We start from the raw sequence: 17945 nt of genomic DNA on the forward strand, positions 1-17945 counted from the left end.
CACGTTCCCATTAAACCTCCGAGACGCTAGCTCCAGTGAGAAAATACAAATAACAGTGCTGTAGAAGAATTTAGAGACAATCCTCGTTTGTGAGCCATTTTTACTCACGGTCTTAGACCGGATTTGCTTTTGAGCCGTTCTACCCGCGGTCGTGGACCAGGGTTGCTTTTGAGCCATCTTACTCACGATCGCAGACCGGAATTGCTTTTGAGCCATTTTTACCCGCGGTCATGGACCAAGGTTGCTTTTGAGCCATCTTACTCACGGTCGCAGACCGGAGTTGCTTTTGAGCCGTTGTACCCGCGGCCGTGGACCAGGGTCTCTTTTGAGCCATCTTACTCACGGTCGTAGACCGGAGTTGCTTTTGAGCCATTTTACCCGCGGTCATGGACTAGGGTTGCTTTTGAGCCATCTTACTCACGGTCGCAGACCGGAGTTGCTTTTGAGCCGTTGTACCCGCAGTCGTGGACCAGGGTCGCTTTTGAGCCATCTTACCCACGGTCGTAGACCAGAGTTGCTTTTGAGCCATTTTACCCCGGTCGTAGGCCGAAATCGCTTTTGAACCCTCTTACTCACGGTCGTGCACCAAAATTGCTGTTGAGCCATTCTTATCCATAGTCAACGTACGCTAGATTCCGAGAGAAAAACATCCACCGACGGCCGATTCAGAGGCAAGGCTGGAGAGAATCGGAAAACGACACCGGAACGCGCAACGCGAAGGTCAGGTATTCTCCCTCCTACTCTTTACGTGTCTTTTACTTTTTATATGTTTTACATTGCATGTGTTGCGTTAGCAAAAAACGTTTTCAAAACACACACATCACTCTCAAAATAGCAAAGTAGGGGCAACTGTAGACACCGAGTCGGAGGACCTGTGACGAAAACCTGAAAACAAGACGGTTGAAGCGGTTGATTCCGAAAGTTTTGAAAAAAAAACAAAAAAATAATAAGTACATAATAAGGAAGAAAAAGTTACGGTGGGTCGCTGTTGTCGATCGGATGGCTCGCGAGTGCTTAGCGGCATGGTGCGAGTGCTTAGCGGCAGCCGACGGGCGTTCGACGACAGTCGGACGCCCGCTTGACAGCACGGGGCACGCGCTCGACGTCCGTCGGACGCACGCGTCCAACCGTGAATGGCGCGCGCTCGACGTCCGAGCGATGCATGAGCCCGGTGGCGCGGAGCGCGCACTCGTCGGTCACGGGGCGTGTGCGCCTGGCAGCGCGGAACGTGCGTTCGGTGGCCGCAATGCGCGGGCGCCCGGTGGCGCGGAACGCGCGCTTGACGGCCACGGGACGTGCGCGCCCGACGGCGCGAGACGCGCCCCGGCGGCCGTTGGGCGAACGCCCAACGGCGGTTGGGCGCGCGCCCAACGATTGTTGGGCGCTTGCCCAACGCTGTTGGGCGATCGCCCAACAAATGTTGGGCGATAGCCCAACGAAAGGTTGGGCGGCCGCCCAACATGCCTTGGGCGGCCGCCCAACCCTTTTGGGCGACGCCCGATTTTTCTCGGGCGTCGCCCATTCCGCCGGGGATCCAAATGCCTATAAAAGGCATGGATCCCCATGCATTTTGGGGAGGGGGGAGCTTTTTTGGAATGATTTTCTCACTATAGACATTTTTAGAGAGAGAAAATTTATTTTTTGGGAAAAAACCATTTTTTTTCCTAAAAATTCCAAATCTCCTAAAAGTTAAAATTTTATCAAAAACATCAGGAAGCACGATTCGTGGAATCAATCGACGTCAACCGTCAATACCGAACTTAAGGTATTATCCGAGGACTAGACTCTTTTATTTTATTTAATTTATTTCCTTCTTCTATTTATTTTTATGTTATGTTTTTATTTATTTAGTTATTCATTTATTTTATCACTTTTTATTTAATTTTGGGTATTTATTTAATTTTCATCTCGTGTTGAATAAAATTGGGTTTTGTTTTAAAATAAAAAACCTCGTTTTGATATCCCAATACGAACCGTGATCCGATAAAAAGGTAGTTCGGGTATTGAAAACGTTGCAATTATAAGTTTTTAATTTAAAGAAATTTCCAAAACGATTGAATTAGACTTAATTTAAAGCTTTTGAATAAATCTGGAAACAATTGGAGTGCTGCTGTAATTTTCCATTTCTGTCACTAATTGCTGTTTACCGACGGATTTTCCGTCGGTACATCTGCTGGAATGTAAAAAATGCTGTTTTGGTCCCTGTTTCTTAACTTTTAAGCTTTTGGTCCTTTGTATATATATGTGTATTTATGTAATATATATTTTCAAACTATTTTTAGACATTTGATACATATAGTTATTTAGAATGTTTATATATCATTTTTTATTTTATTTTAAATATAAGTATATGTATATATATCTTTTCTTTTCTTTTTCCTCTACTTAAAGGGTAATGAATTTTATTTTAAAATGATATTTACTTGGGTGTTTTGGGAGTGATTAATTAGTAGACATTTTGTGGATAAATGGATATTATTTTGACATTTAAATTACATTAGGTATGTATATCTATAGTTTTGGACTATTTGGGCTATATTAGTTATTATTAGATAAAACTATTTAGGGGACAAATGATATTTTCTTATTTAGGGGTTTTATTTATTATTTTCACATATTTAAAGTAAAAATGTATTATATTTAGTATTTTTCATATATGTATTATATAGTATCTTTTCATTAACCTTTATTTCATGTTTCTTTTTGGCTAAAATGTATATATATATATATATATACCTATATTATTTTCTTTATTCTTTTGGTCATTCATGGGTCCATGTTTCAAATGGGCTTTATTTGGGAGTGAGTTTGGATTTAATATGTTTATTGTTGTAATTATGACAAGTAAAGAATCAATTGAGTGAAAAGGGGAAAATAAATCACAAAAAGAGTTTTCAATTTAATTACCTAAACTAAAGGTTTTTTAGAGGTTCCTAATGTAGATAAATAGTGTCTTTTTGGCATTTTAAATCATTTCTTAAAACATCACGTTTTAAAACCTTAGTCCGTTCCAACGACAGATTAAGCGAACCTTGTAATCAAAATCGTTTTCATTATAAATAATAGAGTTTTGAATCGTTTTCTTAAATGATTTGTACAAAATAAATTGACTTGTATACTTAATCACGTTTTCTTATTAAAGGTTTTTACCTTAGTGTTTTCAAACACTTGAGTCGTTCCAACGGCGATTCAGGCGGACTTCATCAAACGGGGTTTTGAAACGTACCTAAATCGTTCCAACGGCGATTAAGGTGCGAATCATGTAAATGAACTCGTTTTGGGGGAAATGAGTTAGTATAGAATTAACATGCAACACGAAATGTAAATCACGTTGTAAACAAATCAATTCTTCCTTCTTCCCCTCTCTTTTATATGTATATTGAACTGATGTAAATGGGTGATTCTTTACCAAAGTGGCTTTTCAATGATATATGCTCAAAACGGTTTTCAAAACGAGAAAGAAAAAGTTTCAAATGAATTTTAAACTTAAAGAAATATACGATTAGTCCGTTATCGCCTAACATGCTGAGTAGGAGGCTGGTGGTTCATAACCGGACGATGTCGGGGTGTCTAGTAGCCTTTCTCCGGAAAGGAGCTAGCCTTCTCGGCTCGTACCTAAGTTTCCCGAACCCACACCGGTCTCCCGCAAGGGATCGGTGTTCATTTTCCCATTCGTGGGTGGCGACTCTTCCATATCTCCGAGCTCCGGTCCTGCCGAGTAGCTTGATTCCACGATTGGTTGCTTTCGGCGCCAATCACCGCTTACGTCGCCATGAGGTGTCCACCCTCCGGTCCGCCCGGGAGATTAGGCCGCGGCACCTCGTCTAACACCAGTACTAAAAATTCAATCTCATCAGTTGTTATTAGATTTCAAGGTACATGTTTCTATTTTGTGTTTGCTCATTGTTATTTTACTCTGGAGGAAGTGTTTTTGGTTTTGCTCAGTCATGCACCCATACCGATGTCATGTCCAAAATCAGATGTATGTAGGTAATAAGTCTGTGCTTATGTTATTTATCTCTCTTTTTATTCTCGAAGATATATAGATACTCTTGATGAATTAATGGACAAAAGTTTCACATTCACATAGCATATTAATGTAAAATGCATAGTGACTTTAGCTAGGATGTGGAAGGAATCTTTGAGTCATATTGATATCAATGTAAAATGTAAGGACTTATTTTTGCAACATGCTTGGCTTATTTGTTGCATAATGCAAATCATTAATTGATATTTTCTGGTTAATTAGATGATAAGGTAAGTAACCATGTCTAATATGATGAGCTAATTGATATTTTCTGGTTTGATGTTTGAAAATATGGGTGACTTCAAAATCTATTATATATGTAAAGTGTGGAAAACAAAATAACACATGGCAGAATTTTACAGCTTTAGTTAGGTGTAATTTTAATAGAATTTTGAATTTTTTTTAAAATCCATTTAGTCCAATTTCTCCCATTTTCCCTCATTCAAATATTTCAAGTCGTTGACTCACTCTAATCCATCTCTTTTCAACTACTTGAGAATCCTTCTTTCGTGGTTTCTTTATCCATTTTAAAGAGAGTTTTTATTGTTTCAAATTTTAATTTATTAGATCATATAACGATAATTTTATAACCATTTTATTAAATACACATGAAGATAAGAATGAGTTTTTTTTTTCAAACATAAGGCCATTATTCTTTTTTCTAAATGTTATAATTATCATCACGAGAAGTTAATTGATTTTTAAATTATAATTGGAATAGATGTAAATGAAAATAGGTTTTTTCAAATATCAAATTATTAAACTATATGAAAACAATTTATTATGTCTATTTTATTAAATTTATATGAAAATATAATAAGTTTATTTCCTTTTCAAATTATAATTGAGTTAAAAGGTTAATTTGGTCTAACAAGTCCAATTTAGTCTAAATTCAAATTTAAGTATCAATTTAGTTTTGAAATCGGTAATATTTGACAAATTAGTTAAATACAACCAATTTTAATATCTAAAAACTTATTAAATTTGGACTAATTTGTTAAATATTGCTAACTTCAATGTTGAGTTGATATTTAAATTTCGATTTAGACTAAACTAAACCTGTGCCAATTTTAGAGGCCAAATTAACTCTTAATTCAATTATAATTACAATAGATAAGCATAATGAGTTGTCAATACCAATCTAATTTTGGTTTGAGTTAAACTCAAATATCATGCACTAAAACGAGAATAAGTATAATATCACCTAAATTTCCGCCATAAGTTTTTATTTTTATTATTTTTACCATTCAAAAAATTAGTAAAACATGTTTTCAACATATGACTATATTGAAGAAATTAGTGCTATAAAACGTATCTGAAAAATTACAACAAGAATTATTTGATTATGAAAAATTCCTCACAAGTCGAAAAATGACATAATAGATGACACAGTTGCATTCACATGGACCCTGATGACCACGTAAATTTGGTCATTCACCGTTAGATCTAGGCGGATTAAATATAAGCTTTAGGATATTTTGAATCTCCACCTTAGGATTTTAATCCGTCTAGATCTAACGGTGAATGACCAAATTTACGTGGTCATCAGGGTCCATTAAACGTAACTGATAGACGACATGTGTATGTTTAACTTCGGTTAATATTTACTGTCAAAATTATATTTATTTAATATATTAAATTCATACAATCCGTGCATTGTACGGGATTAAATCTAGTAAAATTAATACTCCGTGTACAGTAGCTTCTGGAAAGTGAGCAAAGCAGAAATTACCGCCTACCCACCCACAGACAGCGCCATAGTTCTGAAAAGTGAAACGACATCGTTGAAATATCGCAGCATCCAATCGTTGTACAAAGATATTCCTAACTCCATATTGCGTTTACAATAGGCTTAGTAGACATTTCGGAACGTCATTGAAGCAAAGCCATGGAATCACAGTCACCGACAGGAAGATGGGTGATGGGTTTTCTCCTATTATTCTTATTTGTATCCAGTGTGAAAGCTTGGACCGGTGAAATCCATGGAAGAGTTGTCTGTGATGTATGCAGCGATTCTTCTATCGGCCCTGAAGATCATGTCTTAGAAGGTCTAGTCTCTCTTTTTTACTTTTCTAACTTATTCAACTTATGCCTCAATATATTCATTTTCCACTCTAATTTTGCACTTGATGCCTCAATATGCGTTTTTCTACTCCAATTTTGCACTTGATTGTTCATTTCCTCATGGATAATGGGTGAATTATTCTCTTGTTTGGTAGATTTTCTGATTTCTTTTGTTATCAGAACTGTTCTTGCGGTCAACTAAAATTACCGATAGCTCTGAGAATTTAGTTAGATTGGAAATTATGAAAAAATTGCTGAAACTTTCTGTGTCGTGGTGTATGCATATTTCAAATGGTAGTTAGGGCAGAGTCTCTGTTCGTCTTTTCAGTAATTGCCACTGGAACTGTATCACAAGGCTTCAACTCTAAGTTTTGGGAGTTGTATAGCTTTCCATTTTCTAGATCTTCCACTTCCACTATGATTAGTTGTTGTGCAGCTAACTATCTGATCCTGCCCTTCAATATTTACTGGTTTTATTTTAAACTTCAACACAATTAGATAAGATTACTTCAATTTATGCCTAAACAGAACATCGATTAGAGGATTAGTTGATGGTTATTGTTATATGCTTTCTAGCTCGTTATGTTGCCACATGATTAGGACCTGAAAGTGGAATTTTATTGGTAATTGTCGGCGTGATGGTGTTTAAGGCTCTTATTTAAAATGTTGAAATGGTTTGGGCAAGGTTCATGTGAATATTAATGCCAAAATTGAAAAGTAGTTAAGGTAAAAAAATCTTAGATATTTTTTTTTGAACTAAAATGTAGAATTTAGTATGGTACTTGTTACAATGAATTGCTAGAATGAAAATTATGGCTACTGTATCGTTTTTGTTTCTGCTTAAAAGTCTTTAGCTTTCAAAATAAGTTTAAGAATTCGTCTCTGCAGTGACAATATGACGTAAAACTAACTAGTTGAAATGGGTTGAGAATGGTAAGTGCAACTTTTCATAACAAACCATTGGTTCTGGTTGAATAATCTCAATTTTAATAGACTGCTTAGCTTGACCGTAAAGAATGATTGTTGGCTGGAAGACGATTAGTGCTTTATCTGCTAGTATATCCATGCTATGTTCGTAAATAACTTATATTTTAATGATAATTTGCAAAGCTTGGGCCGCTAAGAAACCCTGATCTTTTTTATTTAAGCAGCAGTTTGTATACATTCATCTCAGATTGTCATAGTATCTGGTGTCATATAGACCTTTACTGTATGGACTGCAAATTTTGATATCGATGGGCTACATTGTGTATATCCATAGCCTCCTGATGACATAATTCTTGCCATAGTTTGTGTTTATTTAAACATAAACTTGTGATAACCATACTAGTTATTCAAAGTTGTACACTGATCTGCAGGTTGTAATATCATTTTTATGAAGTACAGATAGCTGTCTGTGCTTTATGGCCGATATAAACTGAGATGTTTTTGGTTGATTGATCCAGGTGCTGAAGTGGCTGTTCTTTGCATAACAAAATCAGGGGAAGTTCTAAATTACCAGGCATTTACAAATGCAAAAGGGGTATATACTGTTGCAGAGACTATGCCAGAGAGTGACCGTTGGGATGCATGCTTAGCTCGACCTATAAGTAGCTTCCACGAGCATTGCACCCATCTTCGGGAGGGAAGTACTGGAGTGAAGTTCACTTACAATCGTCCATCAGGTTATTCACACACTGTCCGACCTTTTGTGTATCGCCATGCTACTGTGCCTACATATTGTATGAAGCAGTCCGAGTAATTATGATGCATATCCTGCCTGCAAATTGTGCTTGTTTTTTATGTAGAAAATGTTACAGAAGAAGTTGATTCATGTCTTTCACAAACATGTACCGTTAAAACCCCATGTACATGTGTGTGATAGGATCGGTTTTGATCACATGGACCTTAATGACCATGCACTATTTGGTCATTCACCATTAGATCTAGGTTTATTAGAATTCTAAGGTGGAGATTCAAAGCATCCTACGACTTAGATTTAATAAGCCTAAATCTAATGGTGAATGACCAAATTCACTTGGTCATTAAGGTCCATGTGAATATTCCTAGTGATCGACTTGGTTGGTTCTTTGCCATGTAGTTGTTAAGTCATAGGTAAGTACATAAACAGCAGAAAAATATCGGGCTTTGTAATCTTATTGCTATATTCAAAAAGCTATTAAATCTGATCTCACGTAGTTTAAGTATTTCATTCCAGTTAGTTTGAGCCTACACTATATATTCTTTTTTATTTTACGAATTTTGGGAAGAAGCTGCTGCGCCATGCAGACCCCGTGGGCTGCCTCAGCCCGACTGCGTATTCTAAAATTTTCCAAGGCCCTCTCACGGTTATGAATGTATTTTACCTCTGTTTATTATCCTACACCTATTTCGGATATCTTCTAATCTCTTAACAATTTGTCAATCATTTCTTACTATTTGACTTTTCTTTAAAATGGCAAAAAGAGTTGGTGGATAGACCTTCAGGGATTATTCCGAAATTAATTAAATTTATAATTTTGTGTTTTTGTATTTATGAATAAATAAATTATTATTTAAAAATAATAATGTAAAAATGATTTAATATATAAAAATATTTATATTTGTAAAATATATCTTAAAAAATGTGCCAACGATATTATTTTAAGAAAATATTATTGAAACTATAACAAAAATATTTAAAAATAATAAATATAGTTTACTAATAATTATACCTCAGTTTTCAAGAGTGAGTTATAATGTTTTTTTCAATTGGTTAATTTCTTAAACACTTTTTTTTTTCAAATCAATCTTAAGTCAAGCTTTGCATTCTGACACTAAAAAAAAAAAATGCAACAACGAGGTTATGGTGGAGTGGTAAAGGTTCTTCCTTCCTTAATTAAAGGTCTAGAATTCGATCTTCACTTTTAGGAATGAAAAGAATTTCCATAAATCGTCAATAAAATCATCAACGTAAGTTGAAACTGTCAATTAGATTTCTCCTTCAACTGAAATAAAATTTTAGTTCATTATATATATATTCGGTCTGGTTTTAATTAATATTTTATGATATTTTTCCATTTTGGTTATTTTATATTTTTGGTTCAGTTTTGATTAATATGATAAAACATTTTGATATATTGATAGAAAAGTTTTAATAAAAAAATCGATTAATCTACCCAAAATAAAGATTTACACATACAAAAACATTTTGATATCCTTTAAAAAAACATTTTGATATAATATACTTTGGGGTTTAGGCTATGTTTATTTTGATTCTGTTTAACTAATTTTTTTTTTTTTAACCGGCCTAAAATATAAAAAAATGTTGATTAAAACTGATGTAAAATAATCAAACAATTTTTTTTTTTTTGAAATTGAGGATATCAATATATGTTAGAGACTTAATTTGTGATTTTTTTTTAAATAGTTCATACATCATTAACAAAACATCAAGTACAACAAGAAAAGTAAGGAATAAAACCTTACATAAGTACAGACCATGTCTATTACAAAATCCATAAAGGTAAAAAAACGACTATAAAAAGCAAAATAAACCATTATAGGTACAGATAAAAGAAACAATAGATGAAATATATACTTCATTAAACACCAAATTTGCAAAAAAACACATGTAATCCCATCTTCAGTCTTTAATCTCTTCTGAATCTTCGGATTTAAGTCATTTCTTTTGCAATCACGTAGATGTAGTCTACGTATAAGATCTACCATTTATGCTCTTGCTAAAATAGAAAAAGTTACCAATGAAAAGATAATAAACAACAAATGCAATTTAAGCGGAATAAGAGATTTGGTGAAATATATGCAATTTAGCTATAATTTATTGAACAAAAAAGAAGAAAAATAAAATAACAGAATGGTGTAAGGAGGAAAAATGAAGACAATCTTCCTTCTTTCTCCTCAAATAGAAGACTGTAATTTAAAAAAAAAAAAATCTAATCAATAGAAGATTAATGAATGAAATTGGTGAAGAATTGATGAAAATTGAAGAGAAAGGGATGGAGCAGTTTGAGAAGTTTCTTGGAGAGAAAGAGAAGAGAGACCTAATTTGTGATTTTAGTAGATTAATCACCATCTTAAAAAAAGAGAGTAGATTAATCACCTAATTGATTTTCAAAATACAGTTTGAAAACCTAATTAATGATTTTAGAGGTTATAAGCTTAATTAAACTTTTAAGTATAAGTTAATGACCTAATTTATACTTAATCTAATTCTTTTAAAAAAAAATATATAAGTTTCTTTTTTCTTTTTTTTTTTTGAAGAAAAAAAAAATATAAGTTAATGACCTAATTAAAAAAGTCAAGGCTATAATGGCTTCCGTTTACGAAATGAGTTGACCGCGTATACCAGTAGGCGCAAAACCTGACATGGCGAGATTTGATAGGGTGAAATACGTATCTGGCGATGCGTTGGCAACTGTCACCTACAATTCTCCGAAAAGACGAAAAACACCCTATCAACCTTTGTCTTTTTTAAGAAGCTATCAACCTTTGTCTAACACGCGTCCAATAACCAGAATTACAAGGGTATCTAAGTCATTACACTAAAAGTTTAAAAAAACCGTTGTAGCAGCGAAATTTTCGGGGAGAAAGAGAGAGAAGCTCATACGCAGAAGAGAATGGGAATTTGCTGACTTTATATGAAAACAACCGGAAAGGGAAGAGAGTTTTTTCCGGCTAGAATAAAATGATAGGATGGTTAAATCGGTTGCGAATTGCATTTGGCGCTTCATTTCTATGGCTTATTTGCTTGATTTACTTCACACAGGTTTCATACATTTGATCTTCTGGTTTTTATTGATTAATGTGCTCTTTTTATTGTCATGTTTCCTTTTTACCTAGATGGTGGAGACTGTAGCAATGTGAAGATATGTAAATTAATTTGTTTTTTTTTTTTTTGAATTGGAGTAAGATTAGGTTCAAATGCTCTAGCTGATTGCATTGTTATGAAATTCGGGATCTCCTTTAAATTTTGAGAATGTTGTTCTTTTAACATTTTCCCCCATATGCTAATGATCATTTTGCTTTTCTGGTGGCTGTTGGGATTTCCCCTGCTGATAGGTACTGCTCCAGTTATATGATCAATGTTGAAATTTGTCTAATTTATGTTTGTTAATTTGATCTTTTGCAATTGTTGTGTTGACACCTTGTTCAGCTCTTCAACAACAACTTATCTATAACGTGGAAAAGAAAGTTCGATGAAACTTTTGTGTATGGGTGTCTTAAATCAAAATAAGCAAGGATACAGCTTTAGATGCGAGTTAGATGTGCCCCTTAAGTTTCGCAGCAGAGTACTAGTTTTGAATTTTAATCAACCTCATTTTGTTTTAGAATTTTAATGATCTTTTCTTCTCTTCCTCTTTCAAAGTTTCTTTAAGTAGTAGACCTTTATCTCTGTTAATTTGATCCATCTAGTTTTCAGAATCAAAATTTCTTAGTGGATACTCAATCCCTTGTTATAACATTGTATATTGGTCTGTTTATACAATTGGACTTTGGTACTTCATGCATACCTATTATTGGCGCTGCTTCTTTTCCCGCTCCATCTTTGTTTGACATTTTTCTTTGTCTATTGTCATGTAGGGTTTCAGATCCTTTGTATGGACAGCAGTTTCCTACCACCTAAAAGACAGGCTTAAGTTGTCACCCTCAGCCTCACAATTTGTGTCTTCAGTAGCATTTTTCCCATGGAGCATAAAACCATTATATGGGTATGGTTCTTTCTTGCACTCAGCACGCACAACCATACAGTGTTACTGTTAGCTTCAGATGTATCATGTGCGTGTAGTGGAGTATCTTTATTGATGTAGCACCTTGGTGATTTATACGCAAAGGTTGCTGCAGTTTGAAACCAAATTTGTATTTGCATTGTGTGCAAGGAGGTCATCACTCACATCTATAGGGCTAAATAAAATAAAACAATCTTAATTCTGCACTTCATATCAATTTATTGCAGAAATTTTGCAAGTGTCGGTAATGAATGTTAATGGGTTATGTTTCTACCATGAGAGACTGTTATCATTTAAGTTGCATGGTGTGATTTCTTATGGTTTTCAAATTTTAAGTGATCTTAAATATTAGAATGTTGGTATCTGTAATTTTAGTATTGATAAAATTACAGATATGCCATAGAATAGATGGTTATAATTTTATGATAATGAATTATATAGTTGGTGTTACATCAATTCATTTGCATTTATGTAATGGCTCATGTTGGTGTGCAGCATGAGAGCTATTTTAGGAAGTATGTACTCATAAAATGTAATTCATTTCTATTTATTCTTCTGCCTGGCGTACAGAATTTTGTCTGATTGCATTCCGATCAAGGGAAGAAAAAGGATACCATACCTAGTGATTGCAACTGTACTTTCTTTAGTGCCATGGCCTGTTCTAGGCTTGAACGCAATCTTGAGAAGTTCCAAATGGCACCTCACTATTTTATTGACAGTGCAAAACCTGGGCTCTGCCATGGCAGATGTTGTGGTAGATGCAATGATCGCTGAGTCTGTAAGGTTTGAAAGGTACGTTTCTAAGTCGCTATTCCATTCCTATACACATGTTTGGCCTCGTGACAATGAATGAAATAATTTGGAACTGTAACAAGTTTATACATGCAATAATGTGCTGAGTGAAAGATATTATTCTAAGGGCGGTAATTTTCCATCCATCCAAAGAAGTAGATGATCCCATTTTGTGCTAGTACTTGTGTCAATAGAAAATTTCCATTAGTTAGTAATTTAACTTAATCTATGCTATCAATAGAGTTACATGGCTGTTTCTTAAGAAGACAACATTCATAAAGCTGTCACTATACAGGGCTGTATTTGCAGGAGATCTCCAATCAGTATCTTGGCTATCCATGGCTTGGGGTGGAATATGTGGCAGTTTGTTGGGAGGTCAAGCATTAGCCAAATTGAAGATAGATACTATTTTCCTTCTATTTACTGTACTTCCAACCATACAGTTACTATCCTGTGGTTTGGTTAGAGAAAACTCTGTAGGCAGTAAAGCTTTCACTGATTCTGTAAGCAGCTACAATCTTGTGAATCCAGATGATGTGGTTGTAGCTGATGAGAGTTTCACATCAAAGAAGCCAAACAGAAGCACTTCAAGAAGAAAGAAGAGCCAAAAGAATGGCCCTAAGAGGAGGTCTATTATTCCTACATCATATATTTCTGAAAAGGACAACTCTTTATCGTTGGGTTGGTTGCAGTCTTTGAAAGAAGCCAGTTACAGTTTGGTAAATGCTTTCAGGAAACCAATGATTTTAAGGTAAATAATGATATATAATAAATTGTTCAGTGATATCAATATGATCCTTAAAAAAGTTCAAGTCCCATCTTTTATTATTTAACTAATATCTAACTTGGATTGATACGATGATTCATCTTCCCAATGTATGATGGTTAATGAGGCAAAAGTTCATTGAAAGTGGTTAAAATATTAGAAAGCAGGATGCGTATGTAACTTGGGTTACAGTTGTATAGTATATAGATGTGCCTATACTGGGTATCAACCTAGCTATCTGTTATTGTAAATTTTAATTTTCTGTGTTTCTTCTATCCTTTAGCGCAATCTACTGATAGATCAGCATAATCTTCTATTGATTTTTTCTTCTGCTTTTAACTTGTTGGTCGGAAGACCAGGCCTATGGCTTGGTTTTTCCTAGCACATGTCACTTTTCCCAACCTCTCAACAGTGATGTTCTATTACCAAACTGAGTACTTGAAATTGGATCCATCTTTTCTCGGATCTGCACGTGTTGTTGGATGGTTAGGACTCATGCTTGGAACCTTCACTTACAATCATTACCTGAAGACCATGAAGCTGAGGAAGATTCTCTTGTAAGTTGCAGTTTGTATTTCTAGGAAATGACGCCACTTCTTCTGCTACACAATTTGGCGAATGCTTCTTTATCCTGTTTTACATTCATGTTGCAGGTGTGCACACATTGGATTGTCTATAATGAGCCTCCTAGACATGGTCTTAGTGTCCCGAATTAGTCTTGCCTATGGAATTTCAGATAAGACCATGGTCATATTTGGATCTGCTCTTTCTGATGGCATCAATCAGTTCAAGTATGTGCTTATTTAGCCAAGTAGCGCTTTCCTTCTATTTTGATCAAGACTAACTCTTTTAGCCTTGTGTGTGTGTACAGGTTCATGCCATTCCTCATCTTATCAGGGCAGTTGTGTCCACCAGGAATCGAAGGAACTCTATTCGCGCTCTTCATGTCAATCAATAACTTGGGTTCGACACTTGGATCGTTCACTGGTGCAGGACTTGCTTCAATTTTGAACCTATCATCAGGTTCTTTTGACAACCTCCTTTTGGGCATTGCAATCCAAATCCTTTGCATCTACATTCCTGTTGCCCTTCTATTTTTGATACCAAAAGAAGCTACGGGTTTATCGGCATAGTTATTCTCTGACATAGAATGCATATATGTAGCTAGCTACAGAAAATAGGAAATTTTGTCCCAAATTTGTTTTCTTACTGCCAACAGCTGAGCTGCTTAAATACGGGAACACTAAATTCAAATCACAGTTACTCTGATGTATACTTTTTTTTTTATATATAAGATATCTCTGGCTTGAGGTATAAAATGTAAATGAACTAAAATAGTTTGTGTTATTGGTTCAGTTTGACATAGATACAGATTTTTGTACCATTAATAAGGTAGCATGCCACCGGGTAAGGACACATCTTGGTGGACAGAAGAAGTACGACAAGCAGTAAAGAGTAAGAGAGAATCCTATAAACTATTGGGGAAATGTAGGAGTGACGAGAACTACGAAAAATACAAAGAGGCTAAAAGGGAAGTAAAGAAGGTCATACGAGATGCTAGAGCAAAGGTGAATCGGGATCTGTATACAAGATTGGATACGAAAGAAGGGGAAAGAGACATATATAGAATTGCTCGGATGAGAGATAGGAAGACGCGAGATCTCGGAAAAGTTAAATGTGTGAAGGATGTGGACCAGAAAGTCCTAGTTGGAGATAAGGATATCAAGGAATGATGGAAGTCCTATTTTGATGACTTATTTAATGGAGATCGCCAACAAGATGTTGGAGATATAAGTATCCATCACGATATGATAAATCATGAATGCCTGCGGAGAATTCAAAAGGGTGAAGTCAAAATGGCATTAAGTAAGATGAAGTTGAAGAAAGCAGTAGGACCTGATGACATCCCTATTGAGATTTGGAGATGTTTGGGAGAAAGAGGAATCGAATGGTTGACGACGTTCTTCAACAAAATTTGGAGAAACAATAAGATGCCATCAGAATGGAGGAAAAGTACCTTAATCCCTTTGTATAAGAACAAAGGCGATGTCCAAGATTGTGCCAACTATCGGGGAATCAAATTAATGAGTCACACTATGAAACTTTGGGAGCGAGTGATTGAACAAAGGCTAAGGAGGACGGTGAAGATCTCGGAAAACCAGTTTGGCTTTATGCCGGGAAGATCAACTATGGAAGCCATCCATCTAATGAGACAATTAATGGAGCACTATCGAAATAAGAAGAAAGACTTGCATATGGTTTTCATTGACTTGGAGAAAGCATATGATAAGGTACCAAGGGAAGTACTTTGGCGGGCCTTAATAAGGAAAGGCATTTCGCGGAAATATATTGACATCATAAAGGACATGTATGAGGGAGTATGCACGAGTGTACGTACTAGTGTTGGGAAGACTGAAGAGTTTCCTATTACGATTGGAGTGCATCAAGGTTCCGCACTAAGCCCATTTCTTTTTGCCATCGTTATGGATGAACTAACAAGTTCACTTCAAGATGGTATACCATAGTGCATGCTGTTTGCAGATGATATTGTGTTGGTTGAGGAGACGAAAGAAGGAGTGGAGATGAAGTTGGAACTATGGAGGCAAACTCTAGAATCTAGAGGCTTTAAGTTGAGTCGAAGTAAGACAGAATATTTGGAGTGTAAGTTTAGCAGCCGTAGGAGTAGGGAGGCAGGGACAATCATCCTAGATGGGAGAGTTGTTCAGGCCTCGGATTGCTTCCGGTATTTAGGATCTATTATCCAAACGGATGGAGAAGTAGATGGAGATGTTGCTCATAGGATTAAAGCTGGTTGGTCGAAGTGGAAGAGTGCTACGGGTTTCCTTTGTGATCCCGGCATGCCTAATAGATTGAAGGGAAAATTCTACCGGACGGCAATTAGACCAGCATTGTTATATGGTACGGAGTGTTGGGCAGTGAAACACTGCCACATCCATAAGATGTCGGTGGCGGAGATGCGTATGTTGAGATGGATGTGTGGTCACACGAGAAAGGACCGGGTGCGTAATGAAATAATTAGGACAAAAGTAGGGGTCACATCTATTGAGAATAAAATGAGAGAAAACCGACTAAGGTGGTTTGGCCATGTGAGACGTAGAGCGCTTGATGCGCCGGTTAGGAGAACCGAAGAGTGGCAAAGGGATGTAGTGGTGAGGGGTAGGGGAAGACCTAAGCAAACTTGGAGGAGGGTGATCGAGAGTGATATGAGTTTATTGGGAATTGAGGAAAATATGGTAGTGGATAGGACGGAGTGGAGGGAGCGAATCTGTGTCGCTGACACGACTTGATTTTCACGGTTTTATATGATGGTTCATGTTAGCCGATCCCGAATCATTTCGGGACTAAGGCTTTGTTGTTGTTGTTGTTGTAATAAGACTTTGCTGCCTTGTTATTATCAACAGTATGAATGTGGGAATTATATTCTATTCAGAATTGAATTTCAGATGATAGTAACGGTAAATGCTCGTATGCCAGACACAAAATGCTCCAAAATAGAAAAACTTATTGCAGGCGCAGGGTGTTCTTAACACCTCTTATTGGGATTATGCCATGCGAGGCAAAATGCCATGTGGCGCCACATGGCACAATTCCAATGGGATGTTGAAACACTCGGGGCTCGTTTGGTTTGCGGAATAGAGGGGGAATAGAATAGCCTATTCCTAAAGAATAGCTATTCCCACCTTTGGTTGATTTTTTTTATGGAATAACTATTCCATGGAATCCCTATTCCTTGATTTCATGGAATAGTTATTCTTCAATTTAGGTTAGGAATAGCCTATTCTTAATATTATATTTTTGTAATTTACAAAATTATCCTCCATTAAATCCTCAATATTCTCTCTAATCACTTTCCCAAATCTTATAAATTTTGGTCAATCCATAATTTATATCATATAAAACGTGAAAAATGGAAAAATGACGAAAACGTTAAAAAATGTAAAAATACGAAAAATATGAAAATATTACAAACACGAGAATATGCAAAAAATAAAAAACGCGAAAAACATGAAAACGTGAACAAATGCGAAAAACACGAAGACGCAAAAAAAAGCAAACACACGTAAAACACAAAATAGGAATAGCGCGAAAAAGTGACAAAACACGAAATATTAAAAAACGTGAAAAATAAAAACACGAAAATGCGAAAGATACGAAAAATGCTAAAACACAAAAACGTGACAATATGTGAAAAACATGAAAACGCAAAAAACGCAAACAAAACACGAAAACGTTAAAAACACAAAAATATGAAAAAATACGAAAAACGTGAATAACACGAAAAAGTAACAAAATACGAAAAATACAAAAACACGAAAAAAAACAAAAAGGAGAAAAACCGAAAAACTAAAACGTGAAAAATCGAAAAAATGCAAAATAAAACACAATAACATGGCAAAACGTGAAAAATATGAAAACGTGAACAAACGGAAAAAACAAGAAAACTTGGGAAACACGAAAAAACATAAAAAAAAACGTTATAAACGCATTTTTCGTGTTTTTAACACTTTTTCATGTTTTCGTGTTTTTCGATTTTTTCACGTTTTTCATTTTTTTTTCACATTTTGCG

The 17945-nt window shown here is 35.5% G+C and overlaps 2 protein-coding genes across 2 annotated transcripts; both read left to right on the forward strand.

The window, feature by feature from the left end:
- The first annotated feature begins 5852 nt into the window (after window positions 1-5852).
- On the forward strand, window positions 5853-8287 carry LOC136219056 (uncharacterized). The gene is made up of 2 exons (XM_066006277.1): window positions 5853-6075; window positions 7537-8287. The coding sequence occupies exons 1-2, from the start codon at window positions 5916-5918 to the stop codon at window positions 7830-7832; spliced, it is 456 nt and encodes a 151-aa protein (XP_065862349.1). The 5' UTR covers window positions 5853-5915; the 3' UTR covers window positions 7833-8287.
- Window positions 8288-10649: 2362 nt separating this feature from the next.
- LOC136219058 (probable folate-biopterin transporter 4) lies at window positions 10650-14722 on the forward strand. The gene is made up of 7 exons (XM_066006278.1): window positions 10650-10838; window positions 11654-11781; window positions 12370-12591; window positions 12887-13342; window positions 13717-13914; window positions 14011-14148; window positions 14229-14722. The coding sequence occupies exons 1-7, from the start codon at window positions 10758-10760 to the stop codon at window positions 14488-14490; spliced, it is 1485 nt and encodes a 494-aa protein (XP_065862350.1). The 5' UTR covers window positions 10650-10757; the 3' UTR covers window positions 14491-14722.
- Window positions 14723-17945: the final 3223 nt, after the last annotated feature.

The sequence above is a fragment of the Euphorbia lathyris genome, chromosome 2 (assembly GCF_963576675.1).
Source record: "Euphorbia lathyris chromosome 2, ddEupLath1.1, whole genome shotgun sequence".
NCBI classification, from domain to species: domain Eukaryota; kingdom Viridiplantae; phylum Streptophyta; class Magnoliopsida; order Malpighiales; family Euphorbiaceae; genus Euphorbia; species Euphorbia lathyris.

What these genes read in the sequence shown, in the direction of transcription:
- LOC136219056 (XM_066006277.1), top strand. Translation starts at nt 5,916, where the DNA reads ATGGAATCACAGTCACCGACAGGAAGATGGGTGATGGGTTTTCTCCTA. An exon ending in TGAAGATCATGTCTTAGAAG is followed by an intron (nt 6,076 to 7,536) that starts GTCTAGTCTCTC and finishes TGATTGATCCAG; the next exon opens with GTGCTGAAGTGGCTGTTCTT.
- LOC136219058 (XM_066006278.1), top strand. Translation starts at nt 10,758, where the DNA reads ATGATAGGATGGTTAAATCGGTTGCGAATTGCATTTGGCGCTTCATTT. An exon ending in GAGTCTGTAAGGTTTGAAAG is followed by an intron (nt 12,592 to 12,886) that starts GTACGTTTCTAA and finishes GTCACTATACAG; the next exon opens with GGCTGTATTTGCAGGAGATC. An exon ending in AAGCTGAGGAAGATTCTCTT is followed by an intron (nt 13,915 to 14,010) that starts GTAAGTTGCAGT and finishes TTCATGTTGCAG; the next exon opens with GTGTGCACACATTGGATTGT.